General features: G+C 50.6%; 5 protein-coding genes across 5 annotated transcripts; 3 read left to right on the top strand and 2 right to left on the bottom strand.

Moving 5' to 3' along the window:
- Positions 1 to 403: 403 nt before the first annotated feature.
- LAJ45_11570 (uncharacterized protein) lies at positions 404 to 949 on the top strand (the record flags this gene model as incomplete). Its single annotated transcript, XM_046121054.1, has 2 exons — positions 404 to 584; positions 639 to 949. 2 exons carry the CDS (start codon positions 404 to 406, stop codon positions 947 to 949), a joined length of 492 nt encoding a protein of 163 aa, XP_045965744.1.
- Positions 950 to 2610: 1661 nt separating this feature from the next.
- Positions 2611 to 3528, bottom strand: LAJ45_11569 (uncharacterized protein; the record flags this gene model as incomplete). The annotated part of the gene is made up of 1 exon (XM_046121053.1): positions 2611 to 3528. The coding sequence occupies one exon, from the start codon at positions 3526 to 3528 to the stop codon at positions 2611 to 2613; it is 918 nt and encodes a 305-aa protein (XP_045965743.1).
- Positions 3529 to 3824: 296 nt separating this feature from the next.
- On the bottom strand, positions 3825 to 4379 carry LAJ45_11568 (uncharacterized protein; the record flags this gene model as incomplete). Its single annotated transcript, XM_046121052.1, has 1 exon — positions 3825 to 4379. The coding sequence occupies one exon, from the start codon at positions 4377 to 4379 to the stop codon at positions 3825 to 3827; it is 555 nt and encodes a 184-aa protein (XP_045965742.1).
- An 814-nt stretch (positions 4380 to 5193) lies between these two features.
- Positions 5194 to 7662, top strand: LAJ45_11567 (uncharacterized protein; the record flags this gene model as incomplete). The annotated part of the gene is made up of 2 exons (XM_046121051.1): positions 5194 to 5196; positions 5266 to 7662. The coding sequence occupies 2 exons, from the start codon at positions 5194 to 5196 to the stop codon at positions 7660 to 7662; spliced, it is 2400 nt and encodes a 799-aa protein (XP_045965741.1).
- A 492-nt stretch (positions 7663 to 8154) lies between these two features.
- LAJ45_11566 (uncharacterized protein) lies at positions 8155 to 10584 on the top strand (the record flags this gene model as incomplete). The annotated part of the gene is made up of 6 exons (XM_046121050.1): positions 8155 to 8739; positions 8809 to 9534; positions 9590 to 9763; positions 9820 to 10045; positions 10153 to 10247; positions 10306 to 10584. 6 exons carry the CDS (start codon positions 8155 to 8157, stop codon positions 10582 to 10584), a joined length of 2085 nt encoding a protein of 694 aa, XP_045965740.1.
- Between the last annotated feature and the right edge of the window lie 6828 nt (positions 10585 to 17412).

Here is a 17412-nt window from a genome sequence, read left to right as displayed (position 1 = left end):
GGAAAGCGGTCGGCATTTCCCAATAGTTTAATCCTCATCTGTTGTTTGAATAGGTGTAATCTCTCTCGATCGCGATCTCCCCTAAACATCTCAGGATCTGGGAGCTTCCCCACCGTTGGGTAGCAGCAACAACGGGTGGTATTGGAGGCGCAGGTGGGGCATCATCGCCACCAATTGGTTCTTCATCAGGGGCAACTACCTCAACAGCAACCCGTTGAGTTCGAGCAGCAGCAAGATCTCGTTCGAACATCTCCCTTGCATTTCCAGCTTCCCTCTCCACCTCCTGTAAATCCGTTGCATATTGGGCAAGGCCGTATTGGGCCCGTTGAAGAAGTGCATAACATCAGCAAGCTCGCCTATTACCCAGGGCGCAGCCCCTACGTCCTGGCGGGCATTCTGCGCCATGAGCGCCCAGCGCGTCCGGCACTGCCAGAGTACAACCTTCGCGCCAGGCTCCACCGCAGGACCGTCCCACTCTCTGGGACCGCCAGGAGATATGGCTCACGTCCGGAGGGCACTCGCCAATGCTCTGGTCGCCTGGGCCGCCATGAGATTCCCTCCCCCTCCGGAGACGTTAGGATGGAGTGACTCCGCCCACAGCACCTAGGAACTTTTGCTTCTTTTGATTACGTCAGTAGTACACGCGAGCACTTCCCAATGCTCTTACAGTTTTCTTGAATGCTCTCACGGCACGACGAATGCTCTCACGGCACGGCGAATGCTCTCACGGCACCGCGAATGCTCTCACGGCACCGCGAATGCTCCCGCGATTGCTCCCGCGAATGCTCCCGCGAATGCTCCCGCGAATGCTCCCGCGAACGCTCCCGCGAACGCTCCCGCGAGGGCTTCCGCGAGTGCTCCCGGACCACTCACCAATGCTCACAGAGCTGAGGCATTCGTCATACCCACTCAAGGTGAGGCAACCCTCATTTGGGCTCCTTTGGATTGATACACCGTCCTCAAAGGATAGGAAGGCCGCACCAGTCCCTCAAAAGATATCTAACGTGGGTATCCTCAACGCCGCTGTACGGTCAGTCGCGGGATACTGATACGAGCACTGTCCTGTATACTGGTGACGACTACCCAACCTTTGACGGACGTGTATGTTTCTGTCGATTCGTGAAAGGTATAATTAGCCTTGAGGTTGAGGCCATGGTACGGCTCATCTGAAAAGCTCAATGTCCATGCATAAGCAGCAAACATGGACTGGCATTGACCTCCTGGAGCGAGCTTGCTGGATAGCCAGACTCAGATACTGAGCGGCCGAAACTTTACCTCCTTCTTCCAATCCGCATGCATAGCAGAACGACACGAATTTTGAATTAGAGAGTCCAATTGGGTCTAACGTTCCTAGAGCACTCAAGAATGCCCTCACGGCTTTACAAGTATTCAACTAAATTCATTCCACGTACGCAAGTCTATCCTAGTATTTACCAACCAATTACCAGTCTCCACCTCAAACAAATGGGCCATTCCCAATATACTCCGAATATTAACGACCCACATCCTCTTCCTCCTCCTCCTACAAACCTTCAGGAGCCCATGTGAGCTATCAGCGATACCACGATCCTTTGCCTCGAGTAGCTCCACTATACATAGTCTATGTGCTCGCCCCCCACTGTCCCGCAGCTTGAACAAAGCCTCGACACGTCCTGGTAAGCGTCCCCGAAACACTCCCCACTCCTCTGAGGACGCTACCGACACCCATACCCAATCCTTTCTTATTTTCCCTTTCCTAAAAGCCGCGTTTCCCGTACACCTGATATTGTGAACCTCGTACACCTCAGGTCTTTGGAAGATTGGTATCGGAACCTGCAAACATGTGAACATCTCCACCCGGCGCTCTAAAATGCTCTCAGAGCTTCCGGCAAAGCTTTGAGAGCATCCCGCATCCTCTGCATACTCCTTTATCAGGCGATATAACGTGGTATGGCTTATTTGCAGTCCATCCGCAATATTGAAAAGTCTTTCCGATTTCGTGGAGGGGTTGCAAAGACGCCTTAGAGGCAGTCGGCCTTCTACTATGGATCGTTCATTTGGTGTTTTTTTCCGGTCTTCGATTTTAAAAATCTCAAGTAACTCCTTCAGGTTATCTCGATGGCTCCAAAGGATGTCGTCAGTGCTCTCAGGACCTCCAACAATGTCTTTCAGATTCAGCATTCGAATCTCTAACGCCAACCGCCGCCCCCCATAGTCCAGTATCTGCGTTGCAGCATCGACCTTGTTGGATGCTCCGTTATGCCTCTTTTATCTGACGTACATGGGCGAGTTCGCTGATGTCGGTGGAGTACTGGGGAATGCTCCCAAAGCGCTCGACATGTTCCCGATACTGCGTTAATACGTGCAATTTGATGAAGTTGAAGTGAGACCTTTCCCGTATCTCGCGAATCTCCTCCAAACCTCGCTAAGCGCTCTGGGAGCCTGAGGTCTTCACAGCTTTTGTCCGATCTCTCGCATCCTTAACCGTCCTCTTGTACGCCCGGAATTCTAAAAAGATATCCTTGTGCTTATGGAAATCCTCGAGATAGCTCTCCATATAATTCAGTGTGCTCGTCATATGACTCCCATACTGCGCCATTAAGTGGAAGTCGATTAAGCCTCGTACACATTTCAATGCCTTTGCGAAGTCGCCCCTGACAGCCACCCCGGGTTTCTCAAAGCATCCGCGAGTGCTCCAAGAACGACCCGCCCCAGATTTCTCATCTCCTTCCCTTGCCATTGGGTTGTGGCACGATATGCCTTGTTCGGTACTGTCAGTCCAGGGTAAGGCGCAATCGAGGCCCAAGCCTTGTCAAATTCCTCCAATCGATTGTGCTTCTTCAAGAAAGCCTGAACCCACTCCATCATGTGCTTCAACATCCCTAGGTAGATATTGTGCAGAATGTCCGGTTTGTTGAGATCGTATGGATTAACCCTCGGCATACCCCAGAAAGCATTGAAGAGTGTCTTTACTGATCTCGCGACAAGGTATTCCACCGGTCCCAGGTTTCCCGGGTTCTCCCTGAATAGCTTTACCCTCTCCCGGTAATCCTCGTGATCGCGCGTAGGGCTCCGGCGAGTGCTCCCAAGACTGTGGAATTCCACCTCGCATCTTGGACAAGAGCTAGTACTAATATTTTGTAAGTTTGAATGCTCAGGTTGATCAGCGATCCAACCCGACAACACCGGAAAGCATAGACGTTCGTACCCGTCGGCGCATGCGATTAGCTCGCCTTCCTGAGAGCACTCCCGAATGCTCTGAAAGATCTCCCCAAGGGCGCGATGCAGCGCCATTTGACTCTGACGTCGTAAAGCGGAATTAGCGAGTGAGTTCTTCCCGAGCTTAGGTGGGACTGGCAGTAGCCCTAGGAGAATTAACGAATGCCCGGTGGGCTTGCTCCGGACCGATGACTTGATGTTCCCGATGGTAAGATAGATTGGCCAGGCTTTCTTGTCCCCACTGAAATTTGTCAAATGTGTGCCATCCGACGCGCATATAATTGGTACCACAGTCGACCCCTCCGGTAAAGTGTTCTGTCCAGAAAGCATTAGCGACTGTCTCTAGAGCACTGGCCAGTGCGATGCCAAGTACAGACCTGTATCTCCCACCACCAATCTCCCGTATGCATTTCCCCGTACATTCGCTCGCCAAACTCATTATGCTCTACCACCGGCGAATACACCAATGACTCCCGAAAGGCTCGTTGGCCCAGAAGATATCGCACAATTACCATTGGATCCCGGTAATAGTAAGAGATTTTCTCCCCCCCAATATCCATCTCCGAATGATTCCAGCTCGCTTTGCCCAATAGATCGTTCATTTCCTCCAACCTCTTGATAAAACCTCACCCAGTCCTGTAGGAGCATTCGCCACTGCTTGACGGAGCGTGTAGAAAGAAACTGTCGATATTTCCTTGTGAGGCCTTCGACAGTATGAAATAACGTGCCATTCTAAACTCGTATGCTGAGTTGAATGGGTGCCACGGGTATCGGAGAAGGTTTTGTGAGCATTCGTCGTAGTCCTCCGAGCGGTAGAGACGCTCCCCAGCACCCTCGTAAATCGTTGTCGCTGCCTCATGCCTATTTGCATCTCCATCTGTCTCTTCCATCATAAAATATGATTCGGATTCCAGATCTGAATTATTATCGGGATCTTGGTCATGATAATTGATACTGTTGCTCTCCGAACTATCCGAGTCGTCATGGGCATCTGAATAGGAATCGTGAATGCCTTCCGGGCTGTCGTGAGTGTCATCGGGTGCCTCTTGATTGCGCTCCAGGAGTAAAAATTGGTTTCCCAGCCATTCATCTGCTTCAAATGGATGTGTAGTTCGAAGATGTTCATCGAAGTTCGCGGAGGAGCTGTACCGCTTGCTGCAAAAGGGGCAAGACGATTTCATTGAAGTCTCATGATGCTAGCAAAGCACTCCTGAGTGCTCTAAAAATTTGGTTTCTGCCAAGGCCGAGGAGGCTCTTTCCTGCAGGTGCTGCTGCAGAGTGCTCGAATGATTTGATTTGTCAGCCAATGAGGCTCCTCTCACCTGCACCCCGGTCGGCAAGGCTGATTTTCAATACGAGTCTGATGTCATACATCACCAACCTAATACAAACATCAACACCAACACGAAGAAACACCCACCACCCCAATCAGGCGGCCAGTTATGCTAGATTCTATCGCCCTGAGCATCTGCACTCTCTCCCTGAGCACTCGCGGAGTCTCTTCAGATCGAGACAGTGTTCTCAGCGCCAAATTCAACACTAATATCGACTACGAGCTCAAAGAATACATTCTCTCCGAATCAGCTTCCTAGAGGACAGAGTACCAACACCAACAAGAACACAAGCACCAACCCCAACACCAGAATGTTATCGACGTCACCATTGGTACCGTCAGAGCATCCCCGAGTGCGCCTGGAGCATTTAGATCAACGTCATATATTGAAGCAAACATTGAGTACGAGCACCCTCGGGTGCTTCTAGAGCATTCGTGGGTGCTCTCGGAAGCGTGATAAGCTCAAGAAAAAAGCTGATCGTACTCGGTATAAGAGCACCCCTCCCTTCCTTCAAGTTCGTGAGAAGTTCCTAACCACCTTCAAGTTCTCCTCTACCTATCACTTCAAGTTTTCCATTGCTTTCAACATTACCTGTTGAAATCTCATCCTTCAAGTTCCTCCGTTTTCAAGCGATTTAACCTTTGCAATCTTTATAAATAAGATGGTATTTCTCTCTCCTAATCCAATTAATTTTAGAACCATACTCACCACAGTGATACATTAACATTATCAGACTCCAAACACCGCTCAGAGCACTCCCGGTAGCTCACAGAACATAAATCAACTTCCCAATAAGAAGCGCTTGCGTGACATAGACGAAGACGATAACGAAAAGACCCACCGAAAAACCAAGAAACACAAATCGTCCCGAAAACATAAGAAACACCGAACTTCCTCAGGTCGCAAATCGTCCCGCAAAACTGTCAAGCCTATCCCAGAGGAGATACCAGAAACACCCCCTAAGCAGTCGCCAGTGCTCTCCGGGTTCACCCCGATCAACAAGAGCCGAAAACAAAACCCTGTACCTCCACCAATCCGGACTGAAACCCGGACTCCGCCAAATACTAACCTAGCTCCATCGGACACTGAAGGGATCTTCCCGAGTAACTGGGGAGCAACCCTAACTGATTCTGACTCCTTTCCCGACTTTAGTTCCGAACCCTCTGAACCATACATAAGTGACGATCAAGACCCAGCAACAGGTCCAGCAACAGGCCCACTAGCAGCAGTCTCCACTGCTTCCTCAGCACGCAGCAGTGCTTCACCAGAGGCCCTTGTACGGACGACCGTACTTAGGGTTAGTGCTACCCCACCAGCACCCGCTAGTGCTCCACAAAAGAACGTTGCCCGGAAGACCATAGTCCCAAGTCAAGTTCTCACTCGGTCCAAGTCTAGTGCAGTCCGCTCAACAGGCCCAGCAGCAACAGGCCCAGCAACAGGCCGCTCAACAGGCCCAGCAGGCTCTACTACTCCCTCACCAGCACCCGTCAGTGCTCCACCGAAGGTTCTTGCACCGGAGACCCCTACATTCAAGCCCCGACGCCCCTCTCGGTTATTTTCTAGTGCAAGCCCGTCCGAACTAATAGACCACCCCTCACCAGTACGACAGAGACTAATTAGACCCGAGCCATCGCCGATTGTCCAAGAGACATCCCCGAGTGTTCAAGAGACATCCCCGAGTATTCAAGAGACATCCCCGAGCTCGACCGCATTCAAGATGACTCAAGCAAGCAAAGCGAAGATGACTTTAGGTCTACTCAACCTACCTAGAGTGTACACCAGCATCCGCAACAGCCTAAAGGCGGAAATGCAAAATGTGGGTTGGGTCAATAAAAGCACGTCCGGTATGGCTGCGTTCAATGCCCTATGCCTTTACTTGATGACCTTGCCCTCCCTCAAAGGTTTTCTGCCAATTTGGACTGGGGGTGACTCCGATGCCCGTAGAGCACTGGCGAGTGCTCTACAGTGGCTCATCGCAGATGTTGGTATGAAGGATAGGTTATCAAGGGGACAGGGAGACCGTCAGTTCAAAGAGGCTGCCGGTGATAGTGATGATGATGATGACGGCGGTGGTCAGGCAGCCGGAAAACGCTCTCGCAAAGGGAAAGAGCGTGCAGTACCTCCGGAACTCGTGCGACCTTCCATAATGGTTACCGTGGTGGACCCCGATGCTCTAGGGGCATTCTTTATGCTCGTCCCACCACCTACTTATGACTGGAATGATCCCCTGAACGAACCTTCGTTCATCGGAATTTTGACCAAGATAACTTTCCCCGAGCTATGCAACTTGATCCTGAAGCACACCGCAACCGGCAGAGCAGTCAGGACTATCTGGGGGGCAATTGAGAATGTCCCCCCGGCAGCTGTTCCTCCCGTTCGGCCGGTGGAGGTACAAATTACCGATTCAGAGGAGCTCGAAGGTTGGTTGAAGAACAGCAATGCCAGGCCTCGGAGGATATTGGCGGTCCTCCACAGAGCAGGCGCGGGTGCTAACCTGGGTGGTGCGGAATCCCCCCCGTTGAACCCGGCTTTCCCTCACGTTGAGGAAGATGATTATAGCATGATCGATATTCCTGCAGAGGATTCGGATTACGAGGAGGGAAAGCACCGGATAAATGCCAAAGGACTGAGGGTATATATGCCTAGAACTGATGCCAGTAATCAAAGGCTAATTCAGACTCTTGTTAGGCGTCGCGATAGACAGCAGGATGCTATCGACGATTTAGACCCCAAATACCTTAGGAAGTATCCTTTGGGTGTCGGGGTTGCTGACCCAAACTTCTTACAGGGGACGATCTGGACACCTGCCGGGATAGCAGCCAAGAGAGCTGCTGACGCACTCGCGGCTGCTGGTGCTGGAGGTGGTGGTGGTGGTGGTGGTGGTGGAGGTGGTGGTGGTGGTGGAGGTGGTGGTGGAGGTGGTGGTGGTGGAGGTGGTGGTGGTGGAGGTGGTGGTGGTGGTGGTGGTGGTGGTGGTGGTGGTGGTGGTGGTGGTGGTGGTCTAGGACCTCCACCGCCTCCGGGCGGACCTCCTCCTCCTCCGGGCGGCGGTGGTGGTGGAGGACCAGCTGGAGGCGGTGGTGGTGGTGGTGGTGGTGGTGATGGTGGTGATGGTGGTGGGCATCATTAGTTCCCTTTGGTATAATCTCTAACTTCCCTTCCTGCGGAATTGTCACTAACCTTTTAATAGTTGTTAGGATTACTCCCTGAGCACTCGCGATAGCTATTGAGGTGCGGTACGATTTGGTGTTTTGGATTTCCCTTTGTCTTGCGAGAGTATATCAATGGATGGGTTATATCGGATAGGATTAGATTAGATTAGATTAGATTAGATTATTCCAGGTAGTAATTGCATTGCTTTTATTTCAAAGTCGAATCAAACTCCTAGATTGCTCTCAGAGCACTCGGTACCGCTTCAGAAAGTGCAGTAAAACGAGTGATGATAAATGATGCGGTTGAGTGCAGAAATTGTGGTAACATAGGTTGATCCCTGCCGTAAGAGGATTAGCGGTGCAAATTTTTCTTGATTAGCGGCGCAAATTTTCTCGCCAAGAATTGATTTCTAATCGAAGATATCGCGAGTGCTCCTAGAGCACTGCGGATATTCCTGCCAGTCATCAGAATGGCTCCCACCAAGCGCTCCTCCGGTTCAGCACCTCTTGCCCCAAAGCGCCCACGACTCCCAAAACGACCTGAAGAACATGAAGATTTACTGACTGACGAGTCTGAAATATCTTACCGAACATTGACACCACTGCCAGCCCGCACTCGGAGTAGTCAATCGACCACCGCCGCTCAAATAACTCGGAAAGGTCTTCTCCGTTCCTCCGAAACCCCCACTGGGAGGAGCAGTCCTAGGAGGGTAGAATTTCATCTCACCGAGGATCATACTGATAATTTTGAAGCGCAGGAGGAGCCTGAGGCAATTGAGGCGCCAGAGGCAATTGAGGCGCCAGATGTGGAAGAAATAGTTGATACTAGCCACTCAGACTATGATGATGCTCCGGAGAATGACCACGAGAGCTCTGAGGAGGATGAGGATGAACCTCAAGCCCCCCCCCCATCTTACACCCAGAAGTCTCAGACTGTCGGAAAGAGACCTCATACAGTTCAGCCGACTACTGCCAGAGCACTGGGCAATGCTCGGAGGAAACCAACTGGCGCGGTAGCGGAGGTCATTGCTTCTTCCAACGTGTCGGTGGACGTGGTACAGGTTCGACTCTATCTCGCTCATTGATGCTTTTTAACATGTAAGTATTAGTGGCTAACGATTCAGAGGGGAACTCGACCGGGCGCGAAAGTAATACGTAAACAAGGTCAAGGGAGAGCAGCACCCACTTCAGCACCCAGCCAGAATGCATCCCAGAGAGCACTCCCGGCATCCCAGAGAGCACCCCCAACACCCTCACAGTCTAGGCCCTCTGCACCTGTTTATGCTCATGAGTATACCTCTTCTACGCGCCATATCGATTTTTCCTCGATGCGCTCTCGATACGGGGAGTCGTCCCCCACTTACCGGACATATCGTTCTTCACCGCCTAGCGAGGTAATTGGCGAGAACTCTGTGAGCAGTCGTCAGATTCCTTCAAGCCAACTTCACGGTCAAGGTAGATCGCGAAGAGTCTACGCAATCGAGTACCTTCCCTCATCTAGGGAGGAGGACGAGAGTACTCCGATGCCGGAAAGCGAGGGTATTTTGATTCCGGGAAGCGAGGTTAGTATTCCGGAGTACACTCACGACGTCTTTGAGAACACTGGCGACATTCCTTCGAGCCAATTGACTCAGAGGTCTGTGGTCCCTAACTCTAGGAGTGCAAATGTGCTGTCAGTGCAGGCTCAGAGGATTGAGAAGGAGTGTAGCGTGTTAATCGGGGAGCATACTCTTCTACATCAGCCCTTTCCACCTGCAGCAAGACTTTCGGTACTGGTAGTGAGCATGTGGGCAACTGCTAGTCGCCGAGTGGGGTGTAGAGTAGACCTTGATGAGGTCGTTATTAAACAGGTGAGTGCCCCCAAAAGGATTACGAGTGCTCTGGAAGCATAATTGAGAATGATAGGTCAGAAGTCTGCACTCCCGTGTCCGTTCCCACTTGATGCACGAGGTGAAAGGGCGCCTGGCGGACTCTACGATATATGGGCTTGGAGATTTTGTGGGGCCTGAGGCGAGGGCGGCTCAAGTGGAATACCTTTTGAAGAATGATCGTTTCTTGAGCCCCCAACAGCATTACGAGGTATGATGCCAGTGGATGCCCAGAGAGCACTCGGGATCGCCGGTAACAGATTCTAGACCTACCGACTGCGCTTCCTGGCTCCGGAAATTATCGATTTATTGTATTTTAAATACTTCGATGGGGTAAGAATGCGAGGGGTTAGGGATCCCGAATTTCTAGAGCGGATAACCCCTACCCTTATTTGCCTGATATCGACGGCGATCTGGCACGGCATTCGGGCGTGGTCAACAGGGAGTTACGTGAAGCCTGATAATTTTCAGTCGCAGAATGAGAGTGTTGTGAGTAAGTATGGCCCGATGCCCTCATTGATATGGCGAGTGCCTTGGGAGCAATGACGGATGCTCCTAGGGCTATGCGGGATTGCCAAGCTGACATCCAAACACGAGTAGAAACGTTCAACAGGATGAGCAACACTTGGAAGGGGAGAAGTAAACAGAACCAGGAGGCAACCTTGGAGGTAATCAAAGATAACCTTCGAGAAAAGGTATGATACTTCTAGATGCCGGTAATGCGAGTGGTATTCTAAATGCTAACCCTAATAGATACGAGATAAAAAAGGGGTAACGATTGAGATTATACCGGAGGAGGGTTTTAGCGAGGACGATGAAGCTCTGGCTGCGGATCTTGCCGCATTCCGAGATGCTCGGAGAACACCCACGAGTGCTCCAGGAGGTCGGGTTGATTCCGACAGCGCCCAGGACGAAGTGATTAATGCCCGACTTCGCGGCATTGACACCGAAGAGGAGGGGGAGGAGGAAGAAGAAGAGCCGGAATTACCTGTAGCGGGGGATTACGAAGGGGGGGGGGAGGAGGATGTGTAGAACAATCACGAGTGCTAAGGGAGATAGTGGGGGATTTCTTCTGATTCGTATATTGTATTAGGGTTAGTTAGGGTGTTAAATGGCGTATTGTATTTAGTATTAGGCGGAGGATCACGGTGTTGAATACACCAATTCTCAAAGTGCAGTCGCGAGTGCTCTGGAGACAGTAGAGATCTTCGTGCGAGTGATGTTTTTGTACTCTCATGGGGGAATTGTGAATACCAGAGGCCGGAACGGCGGAGAGGTGTATGCCTAGAGAGAACGGGGCGCCGACATGTAGGAATCGGTACGTCGGGCATGAGCCAGATTTCAAAGCACCCCATCCGGCAACGTCAGGGGGAGTCAGGGCAATCATTCTATCCCCAGAGCCCGCTGGAGCAGTGAAGAGTGCTCCAGGAGCAGTCAGGATATCCAACCGTGCAACTGGCGTTCTCTGGCGGGTAGAGTGACGTCCTAGTTACACCGGGCGCTATTATTTAGTGTCGGGGCCCGTTGTGCGGACTAGTGTGCGCTGGGGCGGAATATTGTGCGCCAGACCTCGCCAGGAGCACTGGCGGTATCTCTGGAGAGGTAGTTTACCTACCGAGCGCCCTGAGCGCCCTGAGCGCCCCGGGCGTCTGGCGAAGGCTACAGGTTTGCTGATGAGAGCAAAGATCAATGCAAAAATCCAGGACCCCGATTGCCAGCTAATTGCCTCCCGGAAAACAACCAAGAACAACATAATCCTGGAATCAAAGTTCGCAACCCCAGCAACAAAGGTCCTTGAATACAAAAAGGAAATCGAAAGTGCCTTGAACGAACTAAAGGTACCCTTCGTCGACATCCGAATTAACTCCAGATGGTCAAAATTCATCCTCCACGGCATCCCCACCTCCATAGGCGAAGCTTTCGACGCAGGACAATGTCTAGCATCGGAAATTAGAAACAACTAGGGCAACACTTTTGAACTGGCGCAAATCCCGAGATGGCTATCAAAACCAGAAGCCCGAATCGGAAAGTCACACTCCTCCATGATCATTGCCCTCCCTGGACAATTCACCAAAGAAAACCTTGGCCTCCGATACCTTACCCTCTCCGACAGGAACTGCAAAATCGACAGTTACCTCCCAGCAAACCCAGAGACCCAGTGTGCCAAATGCCTTGAATATGGCCATAGACAGGAACGATGCTCCAACAGCGGAAGATGCGGACACTGTGCCGAGGAACACCAAACCAAAGACCACCCATGTACAGAATGCGCCGGAGGTCTCAGATGCTCACACACACCTATCCGATGCTATCACTGCAAGGCCCTTCACAAAGCAACAGACGCCAACTGCCCAGAACGAACCAAAGTCCGAATCACAAACAGACTCGGACCAGACACAAACCCAAGCCCGCTACCAATTCCCGTAGTTATCCCGGCACAAGACCCCCCACAAGAAGATGCAGCCATGGATAACACCCAATGAGTCACATCAAAAGAACCACGGCTATCGCACAGCAACTGAACTGTGCGAAAAACGAGCTAACAACAAAGTCAGTAGTGGAGGAAGCAGAACAGGACCACAACATACTTTTTCTTTTGTTACAGGAACCATGGAACAATAAGGACGGCCACCCACCGGAATCCCCTCTTTTCTATCTATTCACAGCCAGCAACAAGGGCAATAAAGCCGCCACATATATCAGAAAACACGCCAATCTAAAACCAAAGCACCATTACACGCACAACAACTTCATCGTCTCCGTCACGGTGGAAAACCAGAACCAAAAAACACAAATCCTTAACATATATTCACCAGGGCGAAGCGGACCCTTCGCAGAAATCTCCCGACAGATAGTCACTATCCAAAACTGCCTCGTCATGGGAGACTTCAATAGCCACCATCAACTCTGGTATGGACACAGATCCCACGACTACACCAACACAATCAGAGCAGACAAATCTGGATCCAAGAAACTAAAAAGATGGATCGATCGACAAAGGCTATCACTACTCAACGAACCAGGTGAATTCACACACTTCCCTAGAAACAACAACAGACCAACCATCATCGATTTGACATTAGTCAAAGGACCGACACTGGACCACGACGTCCGCTGGAACATCGACCGACATGGAGCAGGATCCGACCACGGGAAAACCATCCTACAACTACGAATAGAGAAGCCCCCTCACATCCCCAGGAGACAATGGCACCGAACGAACTGGGAAAAACTGGAAGAGAATATCTCAGGCCTCCACTTCCCCCCCGAAGCATGGGAAAGCCAGAACCACACAAAACAATCGGTTGACTTCATACTCGAACACATAGATAACCTGATAGATCAAGTCACCCCATTGAGCCAAGGACATCTCAAGTCCAAGAAGTGGTGGACCCCAGAACTCAAGAAACTCAAATCAACCCTCAATACCCTAGAAAGGAAAGCCAGAAACACCCAAAAGGACGAAGACAGGGAGACCTTCAGGAAAACGAGCAGAAAATGGACCGCAGCGATCCGCAAAGCCAGGGCAGAACAAAGGGAGAAAGAACTCACGGAGGCCAAGGGAAGCGCCATCTGGAAACTAATCAACACCGGGAAAAGAAGGGACACTACAATCCCAACTATACAAGGTGAAGAAACGTTTGCGGGGAAGTGCCAAGCTCTAAGAGCCCAACTCTTCCCCACAAATTGGACGTCCCCCAACAACCCTCCACTCCGAATCAGACCCGCCTCTTTTGACCTTAGTGACGATTTTCAGGAAGTAACAACAGAAGAAATTACATCCGCAATCAGATCATGCCCAACACACTCGGCCACCGGACCTGATAGTATTCCATATCCATTCATACAGGCAATAATCAAGGCAAACACCCAACTCTTCCAAGATATGTTCTCGGCCATGCTCCGATATGGAGTCCAACCGGACCGATGGAAAGTGGCGAAATGCATACCAATCCCGAAACCAGGAAAACCCGACTATTCCTTGGCCAAAGCCTACCGACCCATCTCCCTGTTGCCATGCTTCAGCAAAGTACTGGAAAAAATAGTGGCAACAAGACTATGCACCGCCGGAACCATCCTGGAAACCCTTAGCAAAGACCAATTTGGAGGCAGACCAACAATCTCGGCAATTGATGCCTTACTCCGTACCCTCACGCCCATCCAACAGAACCTCCTGATCAAACGGACCACAGGAACCACCACCCCAGACAGACCAGCGCTCCTTACAAACGATATACAAGGAGCCTTCAACTGTGTCGACCACCTCCTACTCGCCGAGATCATGACCCAACAAAGATTCCCAACATACCTAACGACATGGTGTAAGGAATTCAACACCAACCGAAAACTCCAATTCCAATTCAACCACGAACTGGAACCACCACAACCATATACCTCCGGGCGGCCCCAAGGGTCCCCCCTATCCCCAGTATTATTCATGATATACGCCGGGGTAATAACAGACCCCACCAACTCCCCCAAAGAATTAAACACCACCTACATCGACGACGACGCTCTCGTACAACTAGCAGAGTCCCCTCTCTTCATTACCAAAAGACTCAACGAAAGAATGAACGACAGAGTCAGGAAAGCGGCACCCCTTAACATCAAATACGAACCCCAAAAATCCGACTTAGTCTTCTTCAAACACACAACATCGAACGCCCCAAACCCCAAGAACTCGGTAATAATTGCCGAAGAAGAGATCCACCCCAAAGACAGACTCAAATATGTAGGAGTCTGGCTAGACTCCAACCTCCCCTTTCGACCACACATCGAAGAAACTATCGCCAAGCGCCTCAGAGCCCTAGGCAGCATCAGAAACACCGCCCACCTCCCCGGATCAACAGTCAAATCCATTCACCACCTCACCGTCCAAGGTTTCCTCCCACTATCTTATGGGGATCGGAGGCGTGGTGGACGGGAGCCGACCACATCCTCCGATCACTATCCCCACTCTACAACGAAGCCGCCAGGATAATAACAGGCCTACCCCGCTGGACAAAAACCGAAAGATTACTAAAAGAGGCAGCACTCCCTCCACTTGAACTCCTCCTAAACTACAAATCACGAAAATATGGAACGCGGATCCTCTGCCACCCCGCAGACCACCCACTCAACGAAGAACTCATACAGCTCCTCCCCACCAGAATAAAAAACACCAAAGGCACAGGCCTACATCGGATTGCATCACTCATGCTACCCTTCCAGGAACCAGGTAATCGCAGAGAGCGATGGACCCAAAACGATACTCTCACCAAACGAATGCTGGAAGAATGGAACTCCATCCCATGCATCAACTACCACGAACCAGGGACCCTAAAAATCCAACCAAAGCGAGCAAAACTCCTCCGATCCAAAGCAAAACTCATACACCGCATACGATGTCAAGCCACCAGGATAGACAGACACGCAGCATTCACGGAACCCGAACCCTGCCAATGTGGCTCGGAACAATCTTCCAAGCACACTATGATCGACTGCCCACGATGGACACAAATACGAATGCCACTTATGGATAAAATCCCAGGACCGCCCACGTGGGAAAACTGGCTATTTACCAACCTCAACGTAGATATCGTTCTACAATTCGCAGCAAAAACCAACCTACTCGACTGGTACGAAATGGACGAGGAGGACCCGGAGGAATGATATTTCTTTCTTTCTATCTTTTCTTTTCCTTTTCTGTTCCGCCTTATGATTCATCACGTTGTCTTTTCTTCTCTTTGGTTTTCTGTTCTTTTCTTTGTCTTTGTCTTTTCTTATGTTTATAGGCGGAGGAGTTGGCGTGCGATAAGTCCTGTACTTCAAAGCAATATAAAACTATCTATCTATTTTCTGTATTTCTCTATCATAACCATTTTCCGTACCTGGCATATTATACCAGGTAGGACCACTTCTATATCTACGCTTGTTCTCAATACATACACTATTACTTCTCTTCTTCACGAAGACCTTCGCGCCTCGCCTCACCTCGCTTGACCTCGCTTAACTAATTCGACAGCTTCTACTGTCGCACACCGTACCTTGCGGAATACGTACTATCACCGCCCCTTGAGAGATATGCCTTGTTCGGTACTGCCAGTCCAGGGTAAGGCGCAATCGAGGCCCAAACCTTGTCAAATTCCTCCAATCGATGATGCTTCTTCAAGAAACCCTGCACCTACTCCATCATATGCTTCAACTGAAGTTTGGAGTGTGGGAGAAAATGACTTGAATGTGGTTTGAACACGTGACCTTGAGGGAGGATGTGTTTGTAGTGCGAAGAAGATACTATTGCGCCGCTGAAGTTCCAGCGACAATGTGGGTGTTTGAGCGCTCTATATATACAGATATTCTAATACCACGTGATCCCCTGATTACATAATCCCTGACACTAAGCCTTGTCTGAATCCCTGTTCCTTCTATGAGTCATCCCTTATACATGAGTAATTCCATACATAACCGATGTCGCAATGCCCTATTTCTACATCAACATCCCTAGATAGATATTGTGTAGAATGTCCGGTTTGTTGAGATCGTATGGGTTAACCCTCGGCATACCCCAGAAAGCATTGAAGAGTGTTTTCACGGATCTCGCAACAAGGTATTCCACCGTTCCAAGGTTTCCTGGGTTCTCCTCGAATAGCTTTACCCTCTCCCGGTAATCCTCGTGATTGCGCATAGAGCTCCGGCGAGTGCTCCCAAGACTGTGGAATTCCACCTCGCATCTTGGACAAGAGCTAGTACTAATATTTTGTAAGTTTGAATGCTCAGGTTGATCAGCGATCCAACCCGACAACACCGGAAAGCATAGACGTTCGTACCCGTCGGCGCATGCGATTAGCTCGCCTTCCTGAGAGCACTCCCGAATGCTCTGAAAGATCTCCCCAAGGGCGCGATGCAGCGCCATTTGACTCTGACGTCGTAAAGCGGAATTAGCGAGTGAGTTCTTCCCGAGCTTAGGTGGGACTGGCAGTAGCCCTAGGAGAATTAACGAATGCCCGGTGGGCTTGCTCCGGACCGATGACTTGATGTTCCCGATGGTAAGATAGATTGGCCAGGCTTTCTTGTCCCCACTGAAATTTGTCAAATGTGTGCCATCCGACGCGCATATAATTGGTACCACAGTCGACCCCTCCGGTAAAGTGTTCTGTCCAGAAAGCATTAGCGACTGTCTCTAGAGCACTGGCCAGTGCGATGCCAAGTACAGACCTGTATCTCCCACCACCAATCTCCCGTATGCATTTCCCCGTACATTCGCTCGCCAAACTCATTATGCTCTACCACCGGCGAATACACCAATGACTCCCGAAAGGCTCGTTGGCCCAGAAGATATCGCACAATTACCATTGGATCCCGGTAATAGTAAGAGATTTTCTCCCCCCCAATATCCATCTCCGAATGATTCCAGCTCGCTTTGCCCAATAGATCGTTCATTTCCTCCAACCTCTTGATAAAACCTCACCCAGTCCTGTAGGAGCACTCGCCACTGCTTACCGGAGCTTGTAGAAAGAAACTATCGATGTTTCCCTGTGAGGCTTTCGACAGTATGAAATAACGCGCCATTCTAAACTCGTATGCTGAACGGAATGGATTCCACGGGGATCGGAGAAGGTTCTGTGAGCATTCGTCGTAGTCCTCCGAGCGGTAGAGATGCTCCCCAGAACCTTCATAAATTGTTGTCGCTGCTTTATGCCTATTTGCATCTCCATCCGCCTCTTCCATCATGAAATATGATTCGGATTCTAGATCTGAACTATTACCGGGGTCTTGGTCCAAACTATCCGAGTCCGAACCGTAATGGGTATCTGAATAGCAGTCGGGAATGCTTTCTGGGCTGTCGTCAGTGTTATCTGGGGTCTCTTCAAGTGGATCGCG

The sequence above is a fragment of the Morchella importuna genome, assembly GCF_003444635.1.
Source record: "Morchella importuna strain M04M26 chromosome Unknown Morimp01GS075, whole genome shotgun sequence".
Taxonomy (NCBI): Eukaryota; Fungi; Ascomycota; class Pezizomycetes; order Pezizales; family Morchellaceae; genus Morchella; species Morchella importuna.
The sequence above is the reverse complement of the archived record's forward strand: the minus strand, read 5'-3'. Positions and strand labels throughout refer to the sequence as shown.